Genomic DNA, 18,854 nt, shown 5'->3' with positions numbered 1-18,854 from the left:
TACACGATTGGCTGGCGAAAATGACCGACAGGGGCACTCATGGTGCATTGGTTGGTAGTGAAAAGATTTAATCGTTTAATCTCTTTACTGTGCACATTTTAATCCGCTTAGTATTTAATATTTATATGGAATTTTACAACTAAAGGGAAATATTAGTAGCTGAGCATAAAAAGAAGAGGAGCATAACACATCTGAAGGTCATAAACAATATTAATTTAGGAACATAAACATATTATGTAAACTGTATACTGTATGGCTAGTATTGGTAGTTTAAAGAAAAAATACACGCCAGTATTCCATTTCTCCCTAAACATTTTAAGCATCAAAGTCTTACATGTGGTTATTTCAAAATCGTGTTTACGTGCTCCTTCTGACAATATTACTGTACGTTTATATACTTTCTATGAAAAGTGATAGTTTTAACCTTTTCTGCGAATACGCTCGTTATCGGAGTAAACAAAAGCATACTTTTAGAATTTGATTAATAGGAAATATAATATGGAATCGTGCATCTAAGAAAATTCATGACGATATATATTCATATAATGTAGCTTAAATCATGTTAAACTAAAAATTAGACAGAAGAAGAGTATTATTGGACAATTTTGTGAGGCTCTGGTGAAATTTCTTTGTAAACCAAAGAGTTAAAGAGGGGACAATTGTGTATCGCCTCCTTTTAAACTTGTAAAAAAGGAACATTCCAATGTTAATGCGACACCGAAGATATTATTAATGATGTATCGAATTTGGCGAGGACGGCCACAGAAACTCAGTCTTTGTGGAGTGAAAAACCACGCTTTATTTATTTTCGGCACAACCAACCAACCAGCACTTCCGTGCGCCAGCCGAGAGAGAGGGGGACGGAGAGGGAGAACTCTCCTCCCAGGGAACTATTTACACGAAAACGGGCGATCTCCCCAGACTGTACACCCGTTTCACAGTGGGTCAGCTGCACTGGTCAGCGGCTTTCCTAATCCCCGCCCTGCCGCTCACTGCGTACCCCAGCCGGGCGCTCTTCGACTGCAGCGCCAGGCAAATGCGCTACATTAATGTAGGGCTTTCGGGCTCACGTGGGTTTGCTCCTTAGACCCTGCGGTACCGCTGTGTAGTACGAACATGTTTTGATATTTCGACATATAAAAAATGTCAATATAGTGTCCATTATATTTACTATTTTAGTTTTTCAAAGAAATGTTTATTTGTTAAAAGAAAACTCATGGCGATAGCTGGATTTGAACACCTGACCTCAGCCTTATAAATCAGTCACTTAAGCCATCACACCAGAGACGCAGTGACATAGCAAGCAGTGAAACAGCCGTACACATATCAATAGAAAGTCTTATACTACTGTTTGTGCTACAGTACATGAATATAATTATATCGTTATTAATTTCTTTAGATACGTGATTCCATATTATATTTCCTATTAATCAAATTCTAAAAGTATGCTTTTGTTTACTCCGATAACGAGCGTATTCGCAGAAAAGGTTTAAACTGTATTTTAACTTTAAACTACCAATACCAGCCATATACAGTTTACATAATATGTTTATGTTCCTAAATTAATATTGTTTATGAGCATGTGAAAGGCATGGTGAATCGGAGATTCAGTTTACCAGAGTAATACTTTGAGTTTACAGCTTGTCCAAGGTAATTCATTATTAATACTATTAGTAATATCTCCATAAAGACTTTGATGCATAAAATATTTCTGCATAATTAAAATATTTATGATAAAGGTGGTAGGTTGTGTACTTTTGTCCAACTGAGCAATCTTGCTTCCATAAAATATACCAACTTTTTAATGCTTAATGATTAACATGCTGTAATACACAGTTTAAATTTAAAAGTCTAAAGAGTATACAACTTAAATTCTTAATTGAATAAAGATTGTCCCTCAGCAGTGATCGGGATTCAAAATCAGGTGTTTTCTGGTGACAGCTCAAATGCTGTACATGAGAGGTTAAGCTTTATTAGCTCCACCTGGCGGTTTAACAAGGTGATTCCGGATACTGTTAACATAATCTAATTTGCATGCAGTAAAATGCAGTATGATGCGTAATGTCACATTATGATGCGTTTTTATGCGACACGCCCACCGCGTTGTACTGCAGCATACCCTGCTTGTTTTGAATGGCTACATCTGTATCAAACTTTATTTTGCACAATTTGATTTCCTTTTGGCAACTTTTATCACATCACTGAGTGCCAAGACCTAAACAGCTATTTGGATTTTTATGTGATCAGTATTGATTTGATCTGGACTCGATATACTGTCTGCAGTATATTCTAGTAGTATATACAGTACTAGTACTTGTAGTATATTAACATTTGTTGTACATTTGATGCATCATTAGCTGACTGTGAATTTCACAAACAGCAGTGCATCACTGCCTGAGTAACACTATGGTTTTGTTGGCGTCAGCTGTGCAGGGTCTCCTTGGCTTTAAACTTTCAGTACCATCATTAAGAGATTCAATTACTCCTCAAGCAGCACTAGACATTCCAGAGTCCAGAGGACCCTGGAGGGCCCTGTGAATCTCACAACATATATAATATAACTTGCTAGTGGGTACATTTGAGGGAAATCACTCGCAGTCCTCCATTCCAGTTTCTCCTATCCTCGCCCGTCCTGTGATCGGGATCATAGTAAGTGAAGCCGATCACCAATTGCTGACTACATATACAGTATATCATTGATATTTCAGACACAGATAATCTGGCTTCCAACTTTTTCTGGGGCTGACGCTGTGTAAATATATCATGCAGTTTTTTTAAACAAGGTTTTCATTTGTCATTAAGCAGGTACTTTACTAAATGTAATGTGTTGTACAAGGTAATGTACAGTTTACAGCTCAGTTTCTGCAGTACTGTACTTTAAATGTTTAAATGTGTTAGTAAATAATGTGTTTTAAGTAGTTTATTTAAAACATTTAAAACTAAAAATATAAACAACCATCAGTGTTCTAAAGAATATACAAAATAAGCCATTAAAAATCTTTAATGTTATTATTCTTTTTTTTTTAATCCAGCAACTCTTTCTACTGCAGGGTACTGGATAATTGCTGGTCAAGTAAAACACAACACTCTGATTTAAAAGTGATGTATTAACATTTCTATTTTATTCCTTGATGGGGGAAAAGTGTTTTAGTGTCCTCTTTAATACCCTTTTATTTTTTATGTTTGTCAGCATGGATAACATGGTGATTATTGTTTCCTAGTAGAAAGTTACAGTAAAAACAGTCCAAGTAAAAACTTTACTTGGACACTAAGATGAGACTTCTCTCTCATTTTGGCAAGCATTGATAGGCAATAACAATCCTCATTTTAAACAACACTCGAATTTAAGTATTCTCTTCTGTCAAATCCTATGCAAAGAAAAAGTTTTTTTTTTATATTTGTCTCTTGTGCCTTAAGGTATATGAATTGTTATTTTAGGTAAGACCCGAAAGGTTCAACAGCCCACCAGACCAGGTGCCAAGTCCAACATGCTCCAGGGAGTAGACAACCCTGCACTCCCAATGACTAGATCTACTGAAGTAATGCAGCAGGCCAAGAGAGAGCACAAGTGCCCCTTTCCCAAGCCTTCCATGAAGGCTTCCATCCTCAGCCTTAAAAAGAGTCACCGAAACTTTCAAGTGCCCACCAGCCACAGCTGTGAGGACCTGGATGGCTGTTCCTTGGTCCAGGAGTTTTGGAAACGATCTCGTTCACTGGGAGATCTCAATGAAGAACAGGGATTTGACAGAAAGGATATCCATAGTTTGGAGTTTACAATTGCCAAACAAGCTAATGTTTGCAAAAACTGTTTTAATGATCTGGGCTACAACAGGCAATTGAACAACATAGATGACAGGGGAGGAAGAGGAGCAGAACCACAACCTTTATTGCCACAGAGTCAGCCCAGAGAGTGTGCCTCTATTTCCTTTATAAGCCATGTGGAACATTCACTATCTTCACAGCTGTCAGTCAAATCATCATGTAAAGATCCACATCCTGATCAAGGGGGCACCAGAAGCACTACAGAGTCAGGCTCACAGGAGGGCAATACACAGACACCTTCCAAAAAGTCATCCCAACCTCCTCCAGTCCCTATCAAAAAATGCAGGGAGCGCTTAGCAAATGGACTTTATCACCCATCTTTAATTGTTCCAAACCCAGTTGCATCTTCCCTGCAAGTAAAGAAGAACAATCCTTCCAATCCTGCTGATTGTGCACCTCCCTGTACCTCTCAAGAGGAGCCAGGGACCCCTCCTGCTGTGCCTCCACCCTGGCTGTCTGACCTCCCAGAGACAGCCTGTCCTCATATACATGGAGTCAAACTGGCTGCAGGAAGGAAGATCTCATATACAAAGGGTGCTGACCTGGAAAAACTTATAGAGAAGAGACTGGAGTCAGAGGAAATTGATCTCACCGAGGAGCCCTATTCAGACAAGGTAACTTCAGTAAGACTTGAGCCTAAACGTCTCATGTTAAACCACACACTAATCTTATTGTAAAAGACCAATATGCTTGAAATATAAACTCAGTTTCTACTGATGAAATCCCTTTTGATGTTATGATAGTATGATGTCTTGATACACTGAATTGAGTAACAATCTGTAGTTAATATTTATATTTATATTCAACAAGAAACGGATATAAATAATGTGCCCAGTTTTGTTTACTTGATGGACTTCTATAAGAATTCTAAGTATTTTTTTATCTTTTTTAAAACTGCTCATGTTCTTAGACTAGACTGCCTGGCAAATTCATAATAGACTTTTTGTGAATATAATTTTGTGAAAAAATGTGAGTACTGTATCAAACATAGAGCACCATTTGTGTATAAAAAACACATTTTCTTTTCATTATTAATCTAATTAGGTAAAATATTTTGCATTCTTAGCTCATTGTTATTAGCTGCTGAATTGACTGAAGTGAAACTTGGCATTCTTATAACATAAGAACATAATATCACAAAAGACAGGAGGCCATGAAAATCTAGCCTATTTCATGGTTAGTAGTTACTACTTTTTTACCATTACAATTTTTACCATTTGCATCAGAAAAGTTGCACAATTGTTAATGAAAATGTGGGTCACCTGATCAGCATTTGTTCCTCTCTGTTGATATGTGGTCCATATCACTAACTCATACAGTTGAAAAACTGTTTGAACAAAATATGTTAAGCATGCTTAGTATCATTCTCATGATTACCAAAATGGCTGCACACCTGTCATTCATTTTGTTCTCACACCACAACCTGCCTCTGTTTTAGAAAGCACTATACCAAATGAATCAAGATTTGGCAGATTTTGTGAATCAAACAAAGTTGCATTTTATTTGTATCAAACAAGAATCAGTGATACTTTTCCAGCACATTATATGTGCACTTTATTTGCCTAGTATGTTACAGGTACAAGGGATTTGATCTGGTGTCTTGGTGCAAAAGCATTGAAATAATTCTATAATACAAGTACACTTCACACAAAGAACATTCACAGGTCCACAGTTATATACACACTACATCCTGTTTTAATGGGTTAAGCAGGGTGAAGGCAATAGGGAAGAAGCTGTTTTTATCGACCAGTAGTGTCTTTCCGAGGCACATTTTTTAAATAGAATTGCTAATTGCTCTTCTTAAAAAATGTTTGTCTGGCGCCAAATTTGGTTTCACTCTAGTTCCTCTAGTTTATTTGCAGTATACTCATACTGTAAAAGCACGTGTTGTGTAGAGACTTGCATGGAACCTAAGCTGTTGTTGTGTAGGTCATGTACTGTATATTATGATTCATTTTTTATACTGGAGTAAAAATACTCCTTTTAAAATAATTGAATATACTGCAGTACTGAATTATAATTTCTTTATACACCTGAAAACATGGTTGAATCTACAATACATTAAACAATAAGCTCATCATTTCTGCTAAAAATAAATAGTTTGGCTACTCCGACTCCTTCATTGATGAAGTTTTAGTGCAATTGAATTAGGCATGCCGTATGATATGTCTCATTTATTTTTGTCAGTATTAATGGCCTATGTTTGGATTTACATTATTTCAGTACAGAAAGGAAATGAGTCTGTCAGGTGTACGATTGCAACACATCATAATGCATTATGTTTAAAAGACAGTAAGATTGAGCTAATTGAGGGAAGAAATAGGAATTATGTCTTTGATTAGTGTCTTTTCTTTGAGGGTTTTTTTAAAACAGTGCAGCAACATGCCAGGTTTACCACACATACGTTGTTAGATTTAAAATAGAAGTAAACCAGTATTTTAATACAGGCCACAGATTGTGTTATTGTTTTAATGAGCAGTAAAATAAATATTTATGGACTTTCACTGGTGGGAGTTGCCGCCTTGTCTGACCGTGTGGTTTTTCTGTATGGCGGCAGTATAATTGTCTTCTCCCAGGGCATTGCTTGCTGTTGCATCCCATGTTGAAATGAGAAAAGCAGAGCTATCACGTATAAAGCTTCATTTTAACCTTCCTGCAAATGTAAATATTGAAACTGTTCTCATGTTGGATGTTGCATATCTAATATGATTGGGACTTAGAATATATATTGCTGCTCATTCACATGCACAAGAGTAATTTCGCTATACAGAGTGCTAGTGTTGAGTGTGACAAGTAATAAGCATAAAAAACCTTTAGTGTCAGGTGTTGCTGCTTTGTCAAACATGACAGTATTAAATTTGTTTTTTACAACAAAATTGATTATTTTATATTTCTTTACTCTTGGTTGTTAATGGCAGTTACAATATGGTTTAAATGTTATTATCGTAATTAAAACATTGAGTCTTGCACAAGCTAAAACATTCATTATGTGTATTTTGTGACAAAACTGCTTAATCCAACTGGTATAACAACATACCATATACGTTCTCGGTATGTTCAGTTCACAATGTATATTATTATGTATATAACATCTTGTTGTTCAAATCCAAAAACATTTTATATCTGATATGAAATGCGGTCATCACCTGCTTCTTTCTTCCGTTGTCTCCCACATTAACTATAAAAAAAAACTTTGTTTACCAGTTAAGAAGTTATTATCCTATAATATATACTGTATAGGAACAAGAAATAGGTTTATTCCATGCTGAAAAAAACATTGAGGTTGTGAAATGAAACTTCCAATGAATGGAGACAATTTATAAGAAATTCTAAATCTTCTTCTAAATTCTTAAAATTCTTAAAATTCTAAAATTCAAAATTCTTTCTTCTAAATTTTCTCCATTCATTGGAAGCTTCATTTCACACCTCTCTACACCTATTCTGACTTCACACCTCTTGATTGGCCTCTCTTTTTGTGCCCTGCTCCCGCCTCTCACTCCTCCTCTCTCCCAGCCTTTGTTCTCCCACTACATTACCTTTGCTTACTGCCTTGTCTTTCTCACACCTGAAGAAGGCTCCACGGTCAAAACGTTGTGTTTTCTTTCTTCTTTTTTTCAGCCTGGAATAAACCTATTACTTTTTCCTTTGCAGTCTACATACGCTGTTGCAGCTACACACCTGAATATATACTGTATATCCTATAAAGGGACTTACAAGTACAGGTGCTTAGATTTATCAGTTTGGTGAGGGGCATGTACAGTGAGGATGAAGTGCAGAAGTGAGAAATTGCTTTACCAGTTGGATTAAAGAAGATCTTTAAGTAGCCCTGTTTGTATAGGTGCAGGATAGAATTTAGCTAACATATCAAAGTTAACACCCCTCTGTTACTAACAAATTATTGAGTTCGTTAATGACCAAGACCTCAGATTCGTGGTTTAACATCTTATTTAAAGGATTAAACCTTCCTATAACACACTACCTGGTTGCTGTACCAACACCACATACAACAACAACCTGTTAACCTTTTGTTAATACTAGTCAGTAGCAAATATTAAGTGTACCACACACATACAGTACCACACATACTGTACATACCACAGAAAAGAACGCAGGTCATCTAACCCATTGGTGGGTAGTCATTAATTGATCCAAGGATATCATCCAGCCACTTCTTGAAAGAAACTAGGGCATTGGCTACCCATTTAACCACATACCACATGTCTGGATACTATACTCCCACTTTGTCTATACATATACAATATGTGTCTCCCACAAACCTTCATAAGAAATATAATTACATTTATTTTAATTCAAAATATAGCCAAGAAATAAACTCACTCAGGTTCCACTCCTGTTCATTGCCCCTTGCACTGAACACTCCTTGGGAAGCACTCAGATTCTCTTCTTTCATTGATAAGATTATTGTCTTTGTGGAAGAATGCACTGATATCTGGATTACATATAGAAGACTCCCACAAATCTGTTTAATCTCTGCACTTTGGCATTCATGTATACATTAGAAATTCCTTGTTTTTTTAACAGGATTATGTCAGAATTGTCAGGTTCATAAATTATTTAATAAAATATAGTATAACATTATTATAAAGGAGGTACAAATTAGTAAATTAGTAGAAATATATCTACTTGGAGCTGTACATGAATCTTCATGCCACCAAACTAGCTATTTTATGTACTATTAGATCAGACTGTTTGCATCTTATTTCCCAGTGAGAAAGATACATTCCTCAGAAGCCTTTAAACAGTGTAATAATTTTCAGATAAGTTTATAAATTTAAATTGCAAGATATTCCGCCTAACTTGAGTTACATGTGCAGTACTGCTTAATGCATCAGGTGACAAACATCACAATTTCCAGTTATAGTGAGATAATGATTTTTCTTGTTTGAATCTTGCATTATGTTACATTGACAGTCTGGGTTTTTTCAACTCAACAAAACATCTGTCGCAGAGATGACTGTTGGTATAAAATGAAATTACCTGATATATCATTTGAAATAGGAAAATATTATAAGAATTACAAATTATGACTGGAGCTGAACTAATCTAAAATTAAATGTTTGCCAGCAGAGTGATAAAGCTAAAAGAGCATTTTTTTTAACATGAAGCCAATTTTTTCTGATTACCTGAAGTCTGAAGCAATTAAGCCTGTATGCCAACATACAGTATAGTAGTTTGTGATGACCCAGAAATTAGTTGTTTTTTGTGTTGAATGAACTGCAGGAAAATTTCTTTTGTAGTTCAACTCCTTTCTTCTAACACACTGATTTACTGCTAATTTTTGTGGTCTATGCTGACTAAAATAGTGTTGTTGCAGCATGGCCGCTGTGGAATCCCACAGTCCCTGGTGGAGAGGTATGCTGAAGACTTGGAGCAATCTGTGAATAATGTGGCCTCTACTATGGACCAAGTTAGAGTAAAGGAGCTCCGCAAGCAACACCGCATGGCAGTGAGTGTTCTGAGGCCTAAAAGAGGGGAAGATTTGATTGAAATTTTTCCAGTAACGTATGGTTCTTGTGAGTTTTTTAAACAAAAAAGATTTTCCGATAAAATACATAAAACAGTTGGGACAAAAAACAAATGGAAGGATGTGCCCTTGCAAGCAAAATTTTTTGAGGGTACAGACATTTTGAATCTGGGGGTGTTTTGGATCAGATGTATTCATCTGATTCTCTTCAGTCCTTCATTACTTTATCTTAGCAAAGTGCCAGCTTTCCTCTAAATCTGAATAAAACATTAGAAATTGTGCATTTTGTTTTTAGCTTTAAACTCAATAAAGAATACATACCCCTCAAAATTGCCCTTAGAACAGATTCTGTTTAGCAAATGTTTATGTCAACAATTTTAAATTGAGTTGCCACTAAAGACAATATTCAGGACTTATATAATTTGTAACAGGAAACAAAATCCTGGCTATAATCTCCAGCAGTTATACTTTAATCCATGTAGAAATCAGCCTACAAATATTAATAACTTCTGCAGTCTATATTCTTTATGAATACTAGAGAATGTTCTGGAATATGTGTATATACATTACCATACATAAGTACATTTGTTGATTGATTGATTGCTTGATTGACTATAATGTCAATGTACAATGTATGTACATTTTGTCTCTCCCCAGATACCATCTGGAGGTCTGACTGAAATGTGCCGGAAGCCCTTGTCTCCAGGACATATCAGCACAGTGTCTGACTGGCTGATTTCAATAGGACTGCCCATGTACATTCAGTTGTTCACAGCAGCAGGGTACAATACACTGAACCAAATCGCATCAATGACAGAGACTAAGTTCTGGGAGGCTGGGGTCAAGGAAGAACGGCACATCAACAGGCTACTGGTGGCTGCCAGGCTGGTGCAGGCTGATAGTGCTCAGTGAGAATTCATTATTAGCAACTGAAAATGGTTCTACGGTGATTTCTTGTTTTGTTTTCTATTTGGGTGTTTACAATAATGTTGATCTGACTGCCAAGAATTAAATATTGGAGGCCTTTAAATGAACAACAAAAAATCCACTTTATTTCTTTTTAAACTGTCTCTCCTTTAGACACAAGTGCTGGTTTGCCTGGGAAAATCCAAGAATTGCATTTGAATGAATCTTACGGTTTTTTTTTTTTTTTACGGTTGAGGTAGGGGTATTATTGACAGTTGTGAGAGACTGTTTGATAAGTGCTTTATTTTTGTCTGTTTTGCTTATAATGGACCTAGTAAGCAACAAGGGACTGTTACTAGGCCAAAACATTTTGTATGTTTTTAGAGTACAGCTGTTAATTCCAACTGTTTTAAAGTGGTTTAACATTTATTAGATGAGTATATTGTAGTTTATTATAGTAAGCAACAAAGCAGCTTAAATAAAACAACAGTGTCCAGCTTTTTGTATTATCTTATAATTTTAATAAAGTATGTTTTTTTGGAGCTATATTACCACTAATATGTTTTCAAAAAATACCAGAATTTCACCAGGGGCAGGTTTCTAATTCCAATAGCAGTACATGCCGCTATAACCAGGTTCAAATGATGAACAGAATGTTTTTTGCAACGTCTGTTTGCAAAGTGGGCAGATCCTACTTTGTTTGAGAACTTCCTTCCTGTGGAGCATTTTTGTAGATTAAGGCATTCTTTACACCATGATCACTTTTATACCTCTCCCAAAAAGCATAAAGTCCTTGAATGTGTAGACACTTTATGCAAGACTTCTTATACAGTACTAACAAACCTGCAACAAATATTGTTTTGCTTGTTTTATGTTGCCTTATGAGTATACTGTATAAAACACGGTTTAATAAATATCTACACATGTAATCAGTTCCTAATAATCACAATTTACTGCAATCTCTGCCTTTAATTTGTATTTTACTCCCTTTTTCTTGTAATTGTGATTGCTTGTAGAACATGTATTTTTGACAGGTATATGAGGATACCACCTTCTTTTGGAGATCCTTTGATCATTGATGAGACAGTAGCTGTGTTTTCAGACAGGGCAAATGTGTCAAGTTTTTAAATGCTTATACATGTCATTCAGTTTAAGATTTGAGGTAAAGAGTTAAAAAAGCTTGGCGCAGCAAATACTGTATGTTTGAGCAGTTTGCTGCAATTATTCATATGAAACTTGTTTGCCTAGTTTGTCACATAAAAAGTCAGAACACATGTCATCACAGAACTGATTATGTACTGTATAAAGACTTTATAAAAGTAATGAAAGGAAGACAATATAATCTGGATGTTAAGAAAAAAGCCATGTATACAGAATTACACAATCCTGAAGTATGTTCAGTAGTACCAAAAGAAGCATCCTTCTAGATTTTAATGAATCAGCAAAGCATTTCCATCTCTCATAATTGATCAAATTTTCCTGTTAAAAAAATTGCGGTTGACTTCAATCAAGGCAAAAAATATATACAGCCTGCTATAAATGTGAATATAGTCTGTGACAAATATTGATGTGAGAAATTAATAATCTGTTTTTTCAATTTGCTTTCCACTAAAGAGACTGTATTAGCAATTTAAATATCCACTGATCCAATATAGGTATTTCAAGATCCTCAATAGATGGAGTGCATGGCTCAACTTAGTTCTTGAACTTCCAAATATAGCATGTGCAGTACAAAGTATGAGCACTAAAGGGCAATATAGAACACCATGGTATTTATCGTGAGATTCTGAAATCAATGCAGATGCAATTTAAAAGAAACACAATAAAGAGGCATAAAAAAGATTATGTCAATGAATTTTCTAACCAGGGTACCTGAGGGTAAAGTGTTCCATTCATTCACAGATGTGACGGTGTTAGTCTATTCTGGTTTCTTGATGTACACACCTGTACCTTGTTTCAGGACCTGTAGTTGAAGAAAACACAGAGGGAAAGGGTAACAAATATTTGGTCAAAACACCATAGTATTTTGCCAAATTGTCTGAACATAGTCAGGGAGAAAGTTTGAAGAGGTAATAGATTTAAGAAAAAAATATATAACTCCTTCTTTTAGTTTACAGTGCTTTTATAAGGATTTGTGTGACGTACATGATGGTTTGAACACAAAGTGTGTTTTATACTGCCTTATTCTGTTGTTGCCCTCCTGGTCACAAGTGCCATTTAATGAGAAGTCAGAGAAGGCAGCGACTATCTTACTTAAATATTGATTTACTAGGGATGACTGTTTTATCTATTGAAGTTCAATATTTAAAGCTTTTGAAATGTATGTGTTGCATACTTCCTTATTTTAAACCTTTATTCCAGGCCTAGTGCAGATTTATAGTATTATCCCCCCCCTTTTCACAGACGCACCAAGGGTTGTCTGCAGCTTACCTCAAGTTTTGAAACTGTATATATATCTTACACAGACAGAAGACTGTTAATTTTAAAAGCACTTTGGAATCATAAATGTTTCTGAAAAACACCTTGGTAACCACCAGATTTACATAGTATGAATGCATATTCAGCTTCTTTTAAAAGTGAATAGATTAGGTTGTAGTATTTGTATAATCATCAGAGGCAGAATTTCCCAGTCCAAATCAAGCCATTACAGTACATTTAGTCCTAATGCCAAGTCACTAATGATTCCCTAATTAAGCTATGTTTCAGTAAAATATCTCCAATTAACTGTTATATGTAATGTATGTAATGACTAACAAATGTTGCACATTCTGTACATGAAATTGATATTTAAATAAATTATTTTTGCCTTTTTTGCTTTTCACATAAAATGTAATTAGCTGTATTATATCAGTAGAAATGCATATTGCTTTATCCAGTGAAAAGCTACAGTATGTATTGTAAAATGTGTAAAAATACTCTATGCTGTTTCAGCTAGCTAATAATTGTCCTTAAAGATTTTGCTTGTGTATTGAAACACAGAAAAGGGTCTATAACTATTTGTCATTCTGAAATAAAATTTCTTGGCATCAATAACTGCTGAATGCATTGTTTTGTTCTCCAAATCCAGCAGTCATGTCTGAAGTGAATCACGGTGAATCACAGTGGGCATGCAGTGGTAAATTTTGACAAGTCAAAATGTGCCTGGTTTATTGTGCATTTTAATTGTTGATTCCATAATATTGTCTGAGTAATTAGTTTCTATGTTTTTTATTTTTAGCATCCATTTGTCTCTTTTCTGCTTGATCACATTTTTATGGTATTAAAGAATATGGAAACTGGTAGTAATTGTTCTTGGGATTTTGGTAATTGAATGTGCTTTCAAGGACAAGTTGGAAGCAAAGTGATAATAAACCTGACACAAATACCTCCATTTCATTTAATAATTGTTGTTATCTTGTTATTTAACCACTCCTGTTTTCTGGCTATGGACATGTGCATTCTTCTTTAGGGTAATAGCAGTGAGTCCAGATTGTTCATAGAAATTCAAGTAGGTATCTGCATGCGTAGGCTACAAAGGAACAAGAAAAGTTTTATTCCATGCTGAAAAGAAAAGAGACACAACATTTTGGCTGTGGAGCCCTCTTCAGGTGTCACACATGAAGAAGGCTCAACAGCCAAAACATTGTGTGTCTTTTCTTTTTAGCATGGAATAAACCTTTACTTGTTCCTTTGCAGATTGTTAGTATATTGGTGCATGGGTGAGAACAGTTAAGGGCCTCCATGAGTGCCAATCTAATGCAGTCAGAGCAATAATCTCAAATCATGAGAAACTAAAATGCTACAGTACATTCTAGAAAATACTGTATGTTGTTACGTATAAATAATGGTTTAGTATTAAAACAATTCACAATTAAAATAACATTTAAATGTTAGGTCATCCTGAATTAATTAGATACTTTATTGATCCAGTGAGGGAAATTGCAGTGCAACAGCAGCTTTACACAGACAACACAGCCACAGTGTAACGAATGATACAATAATAATAATAGTACAATACATACAATACAGTCAGTACAGTGAGGTGCACTAAAAGAGTTACTCACAGGCCGGACACACAAAGAACAAACTAGAACAGAACAGTACGCAGAAAAATCGTATCACACATATGAATATAGATATAGATGTAAATATAGATATAGATATAAATACAAGTTATAGGTTTATTTCATGCTGAAAAAAAGAAGAAAGAGAACACAACGTTTCGGCCGTGGAGCCTTCTTCAGGTGTCAGGGCTCCACGGCCGAAACGTTGTGTTCTCTTTCTTCTTTTTTTCAGTATGGAATAAACCTATAACTTGTTCCTTTGCAGCCTACGCATGCTGACGCAGCTACCCACCAATAGATATAAATATAAATGTATTGCACGGGTCCCTGGCATATATTGCACAAAAAACGGTTGTTAACAGGAAAAGAAAGAGAACAGATGTAGCAGTAGATGTGTAGATGTGTTCAGTCCAGAAACAGGTCACTGTCAATGTTGTCTCTGCCCAGACGCAAGGTGGATGCGTTGTACAGTCTTATGGCAGAAGACAAGAATTACCTCCTGTAGCGCTCCCTGTTGCACTGAGGATGAATCAGTCTATTGCTGAATGTGCTCTTCATTTCTACAAGCCTGTCATAGAGGGGATGGGAGATGTTGTCCATGATGGCCTCTAGTTTGGGCACCATTCTCCTCTCAGCCACTACCTCCAAGGGGTCCAGGTCAGACCCAATGACAGAGCTTGCTCTCCTGATGAGCTTGTTCAGCCTTTTAGAATCCACTGCTCTAATCCCAGGGCCCCAGCATACCACTGCGTAGAAAATGGCGCTCGCTACCACCGACTGATAGAACATATGTAGTATCTTACTACATACATTGAAGGACCTGAACCTCCTCAAGAAGTAAAGTCGGCTCTGTCCCTTCTTATAGATGGCCTCGATGTTCTTAGACCATTCCAGTCTATCGTCGATGTGCACTCCCAGCTACTTGTACGAGTCCACTATCTCCACACCACTCCCATGGATGTAGACAGGAGTAGGTTTGACCTTTTTCCTCCTGAAATCTACCACCAGTTCCTTTGTCTTTGTTACATTCAGTTCCAAGTGGTTCTCCCCACACCACTCCGCAAAGCTGCTGACCAGTCCTCTGTACTCCTCCTCCTGCCCACCCTTGATACATCCCACAATTGCAGAGCCATCTGAGAACTTCTGCAGGTGGCATGACTTTGAGTTGTACATAAAGTCCGAAGTATAGAGGGTGAAGAGGAATGGAGAAAGAACCGTCCCCTGAGGTGCCCCTGTGTTACGCACTACCTGTTCAGACACACAGTTCTGAAGTCTCACAGACTGTGGTCTGCCTGTCAGGTAGTCAGTGATCCACAAGGTCATGGAGGCATCGACTTGCATCTCCTCCAGCTTCCTCCTTAGAAGTAAGGGCTGTATGGTATTGAAGGCACTGAAGGTATTGAAGGAATTGTTGGCTGTATTATTATAAAAACATGCATTTCATATTTGTAATTACTAGAACAAGAATATATAATATTTACTCTGGTTTATAGATAACACAGCCTGATGTATTATTGTTGTTTGAGACCCAGGAGTGCCCATTATAAAGTATTTTTGTAAGCCAACAAAAATACATTTCATTTTTTGTGCACATACCTCTAATGTTTATATATGAGTGGTTAAATTATTACATATAAAATTAAATTTTCATACACACACACTTAATTTACTGTAGATGGTATTCCATATTTTACTTACAATTTTGATATTTTGATCCTTCATGAATTTTAGATATCATCTTTCATGCATAATCACTGCAGTGGGTGAGGGTTTTACAGTTTTGTACATATATGCTCTAAGACTGTTGTACCACTTCTTCACATCTCTTAAACATGCAACCAGACTGAAAGGACAACAGAGGTTTCCCTAGAATAATGGCTTTAGATTAATGGAATATTAATTAACACCTGAAGAAGGCTCCGCAGCTGAAACGTATTTTCTTTCTTTTCTTTTCAGCATGGAATAAACCTATTACTTGTTCCTTTGTAGCCTACGCATGCTGACACAGCTACCCACCTGAACTACTTTAGATTAATGGTACACACTTGGGAGAAAGATTATTAAAAATTATTACCCTGATGTCTACGTGTATCTGTAGGGTTTCACTTTCTAAATATCCTCAAGACACTCTGCCAGAATTAGGCTGAAAAATAAGTAGTGGGTTGGGTTCCCAGCTGAAGAGTAATGGGTTCAAATCCAGGGCAGGGAGCACTGCTGTTATACCTTGGAGAAAATTGCTTCACACATCTTGATTGATTAAATGCTGTGTAGTGTTAGCGGGTCTCTGGGTCATCAGTGTTGATGAGAATATAATCTCAACTAGCATATCTGTTTATATATATGATTAAATGCTGCTGTCTTGCATAAAGGGGATGAAATGTTTTGAATTATCTTCCTACTTTCTGACTGAATGCCTTATATATGAACTTTATACATGATTCTTTTTTTCTTCTGTGAAATATTAAAATTAAAGATAAAAATTAAACAATGATCACATATATTAATACACTCATGAGAGTTTTCCAAGATAGCACCATTTTATGGTTGGTTTTTTGCTTTGTGGAATTAGGAGTATTTGAGCTTCAGGACTAGTGGCCCTGAGTGATTAATAGTAATCAGCTAAAGAGGTTTGAAGACATCATCTACAGCAAGAGGCTAAATCATTAAGGGACAGTAGCATGGAGCTGAAAATGATTATTTAGTTTTAAGAACATAGCTTAAGAACTAATACTATCCATCTGAAGCCTCAATTTGTTTGTTAAATGCTGCAGTATGTTCAGTATCAGGAATGGATGACCCTGTTCGGTATCAGGAATCAAACCACAATCTGAGCTTTTCTTTCTGTGTGGACAAGGGTGCAGGACTGTTAATGTGCTTGTAAATATGTCTGGGCCCTGCGTAATGAAAGCTGAAGTATTATTCCTTAAACTTTCTCTGCTTGTGGATTTCTCAACCCAAAACATGTTATCCTAATAACAAAAAATGTATATATAAGGTTGTTTGAAATAACCCATTTTCTTCTTGATCGTAAATACAAAATTTAGTTGGATCTAAAATAGCTTTAAGACTTTGTATGCATATGCTCATATAACTGAAACATCTTCATGCATACACATAGAGAACCACAGTTTATTGTCTATAACCCTACAATAAAATGTATCCTTTTCCTGACTGGGCTTGTTTTATTACTAAATAATTTGTTTAACGTTTTTTTTTTACTTTTTTTAACTTAGCTGAAAAAATAAAACATGCATTTAGCAAGTGAATTTTAATTTAATTTAATTGCCTTTTTTTCAGTTTCACTTAAAAGGTACTGAACCTGTTCCAGGTTATGCAGAATAAGACTCTTGGCAAAAACCTTCAGATAAATGCAGTTTTAACAGACATCAGATTTAAAGGACAAAATCTAAAGGGGAATTTTGGCTGCAAGATCAGAAAAAATGACTTTCCCCACAAAAATGGGGAATGCACAAATAATAAAACACAGTAAAATAACCTACAGTACATATGTTTAAAATTCAGAAATATCAATGGTACCCTGAAGGGGTAGTTAGTTGCTAACAATGAGTGCTACAGATTTTCTTCTCTGAGGCAGAAAAAGCCATATCCGATCACAAACCGGAGGTGTATTTGGAGAGGAGAATGGCACTCCCGGACTGCTCCTTTTTGACATTGGGTCTTGCTAAATGGGGTATATGAGAGTTATTGTGCTGGTCTGTGTGTCCCTTGTAGGTGATTTGTGTTGTGCTCTTTGTGTCAGGTAGGCAGATATTGTACTGTAACTGCTAAATTATTTGACTGTAATATAAAGGAAAACTTTGCAGGAAATTGCAAAGGTCTGGTCTGTGGCTGCACTAGTGGCTCTGGGAGATATAAAGAACCTCTTGCAGGGATAAAGGGTTCTAGCAAGCCTAATGATTGCTAAGTAAGAACTAAGTGTTGGGAAGCTGCATTTAAAACTGAGAACAAACAGTAAAGTTTTACAAAGGGTTATAGGAGTACTGCATGAAACCAGCCACACAGCCATGTTGCAGAAGATGAAACAATGTCATTTTTCAAGAATTGGATAAACACATTGGAGCATTTATCTACTTGCATCAAAACAAGCAAGATGGGGCATATGGCCGGAGACTGGTGAGCTTTCCCTCAAGCGAAATTTCTGGCTTGATGCGCTACAGAACCACTTTATTGGTGACCCTTGCTGTTCATGGTATCCGTAATAGTTCTCTCCAGCACCACAGCTCGAAAGCATCCATCCTCTTTCAGTCAGCTTTTTTCAGGGTCCAGCTTTCACACCCATACATTGATATGGGGAACACAATAGCATGGACCATTTTGCATTTGGTTGTGAGGCTGATGTCTTTGCTCTTCCAGATTTGGTACATGCTCAGCATCGCACTATGGCCTAACGCAATTCGTCGCCGGATTTCAGGGCCGCAGTCTCCAGTTCGGTCGATCATGGATCCCAGGATGCAGAAAACCTTAACGCATCCGATCTCTTCATTATTGATGGTTATTTTGACTGCTCCATTTCCAGCTGTTGTCATGATCTTCTTTTTGATGTTGAGGTGGAGACCCATCTTTTCACTTTCCTTTTT

The 18,854-nt window shown here is 36.3% G+C and overlaps 1 protein-coding gene across 10 annotated transcripts in view; it reads left to right on the top strand.

Moving 5' to 3' along the window:
• sash1a (SAM and SH3 domain containing 1a) overlaps window positions 1–13,246 on the top strand; it is a 498,818-nt gene extending 485,572 nt beyond the window's left edge. For 9 of the 10 annotated variants that reach the window (XM_088625126.1, XM_088625125.1, XM_088625133.1 and 6 more), the window contains 3 exons: window positions 3,439–4,436; window positions 9,158–9,289; window positions 9,965–13,246. In XM_088625126.1, coding sequence (XP_088481252.1) covers window positions 3,439–4,436; window positions 9,158–9,289; window positions 9,965–10,219 — 1,385 coding nt within the window. In that variant the 3' untranslated portion in view covers window positions 10,220–13,246. The remainder of the gene's footprint in view (window positions 1–3,438; window positions 4,437–9,157; window positions 9,290–9,964) is intronic. The other variant, XR_015935367.1, reaches the window with a different exon arrangement.
• The last annotated feature ends 5,608 nt before the right edge of the window (window positions 13,247–18,854 follow it).

The sequence above is a fragment of the Lepisosteus platostomus genome, chromosome 3 (genome assembly GCF_059453375.1).
Source record: "Lepisosteus platostomus isolate fLepPlt1 chromosome 3, fLepPlt1.hap1, whole genome shotgun sequence".
Lineage (NCBI taxonomy): Eukaryota > Metazoa > Chordata > Actinopteri > Semionotiformes > Lepisosteidae > Lepisosteus > Lepisosteus platostomus.
Note: the sequence above shows the minus strand (reverse complement) of the source record. Positions and strands in the feature narration are given on the sequence as shown.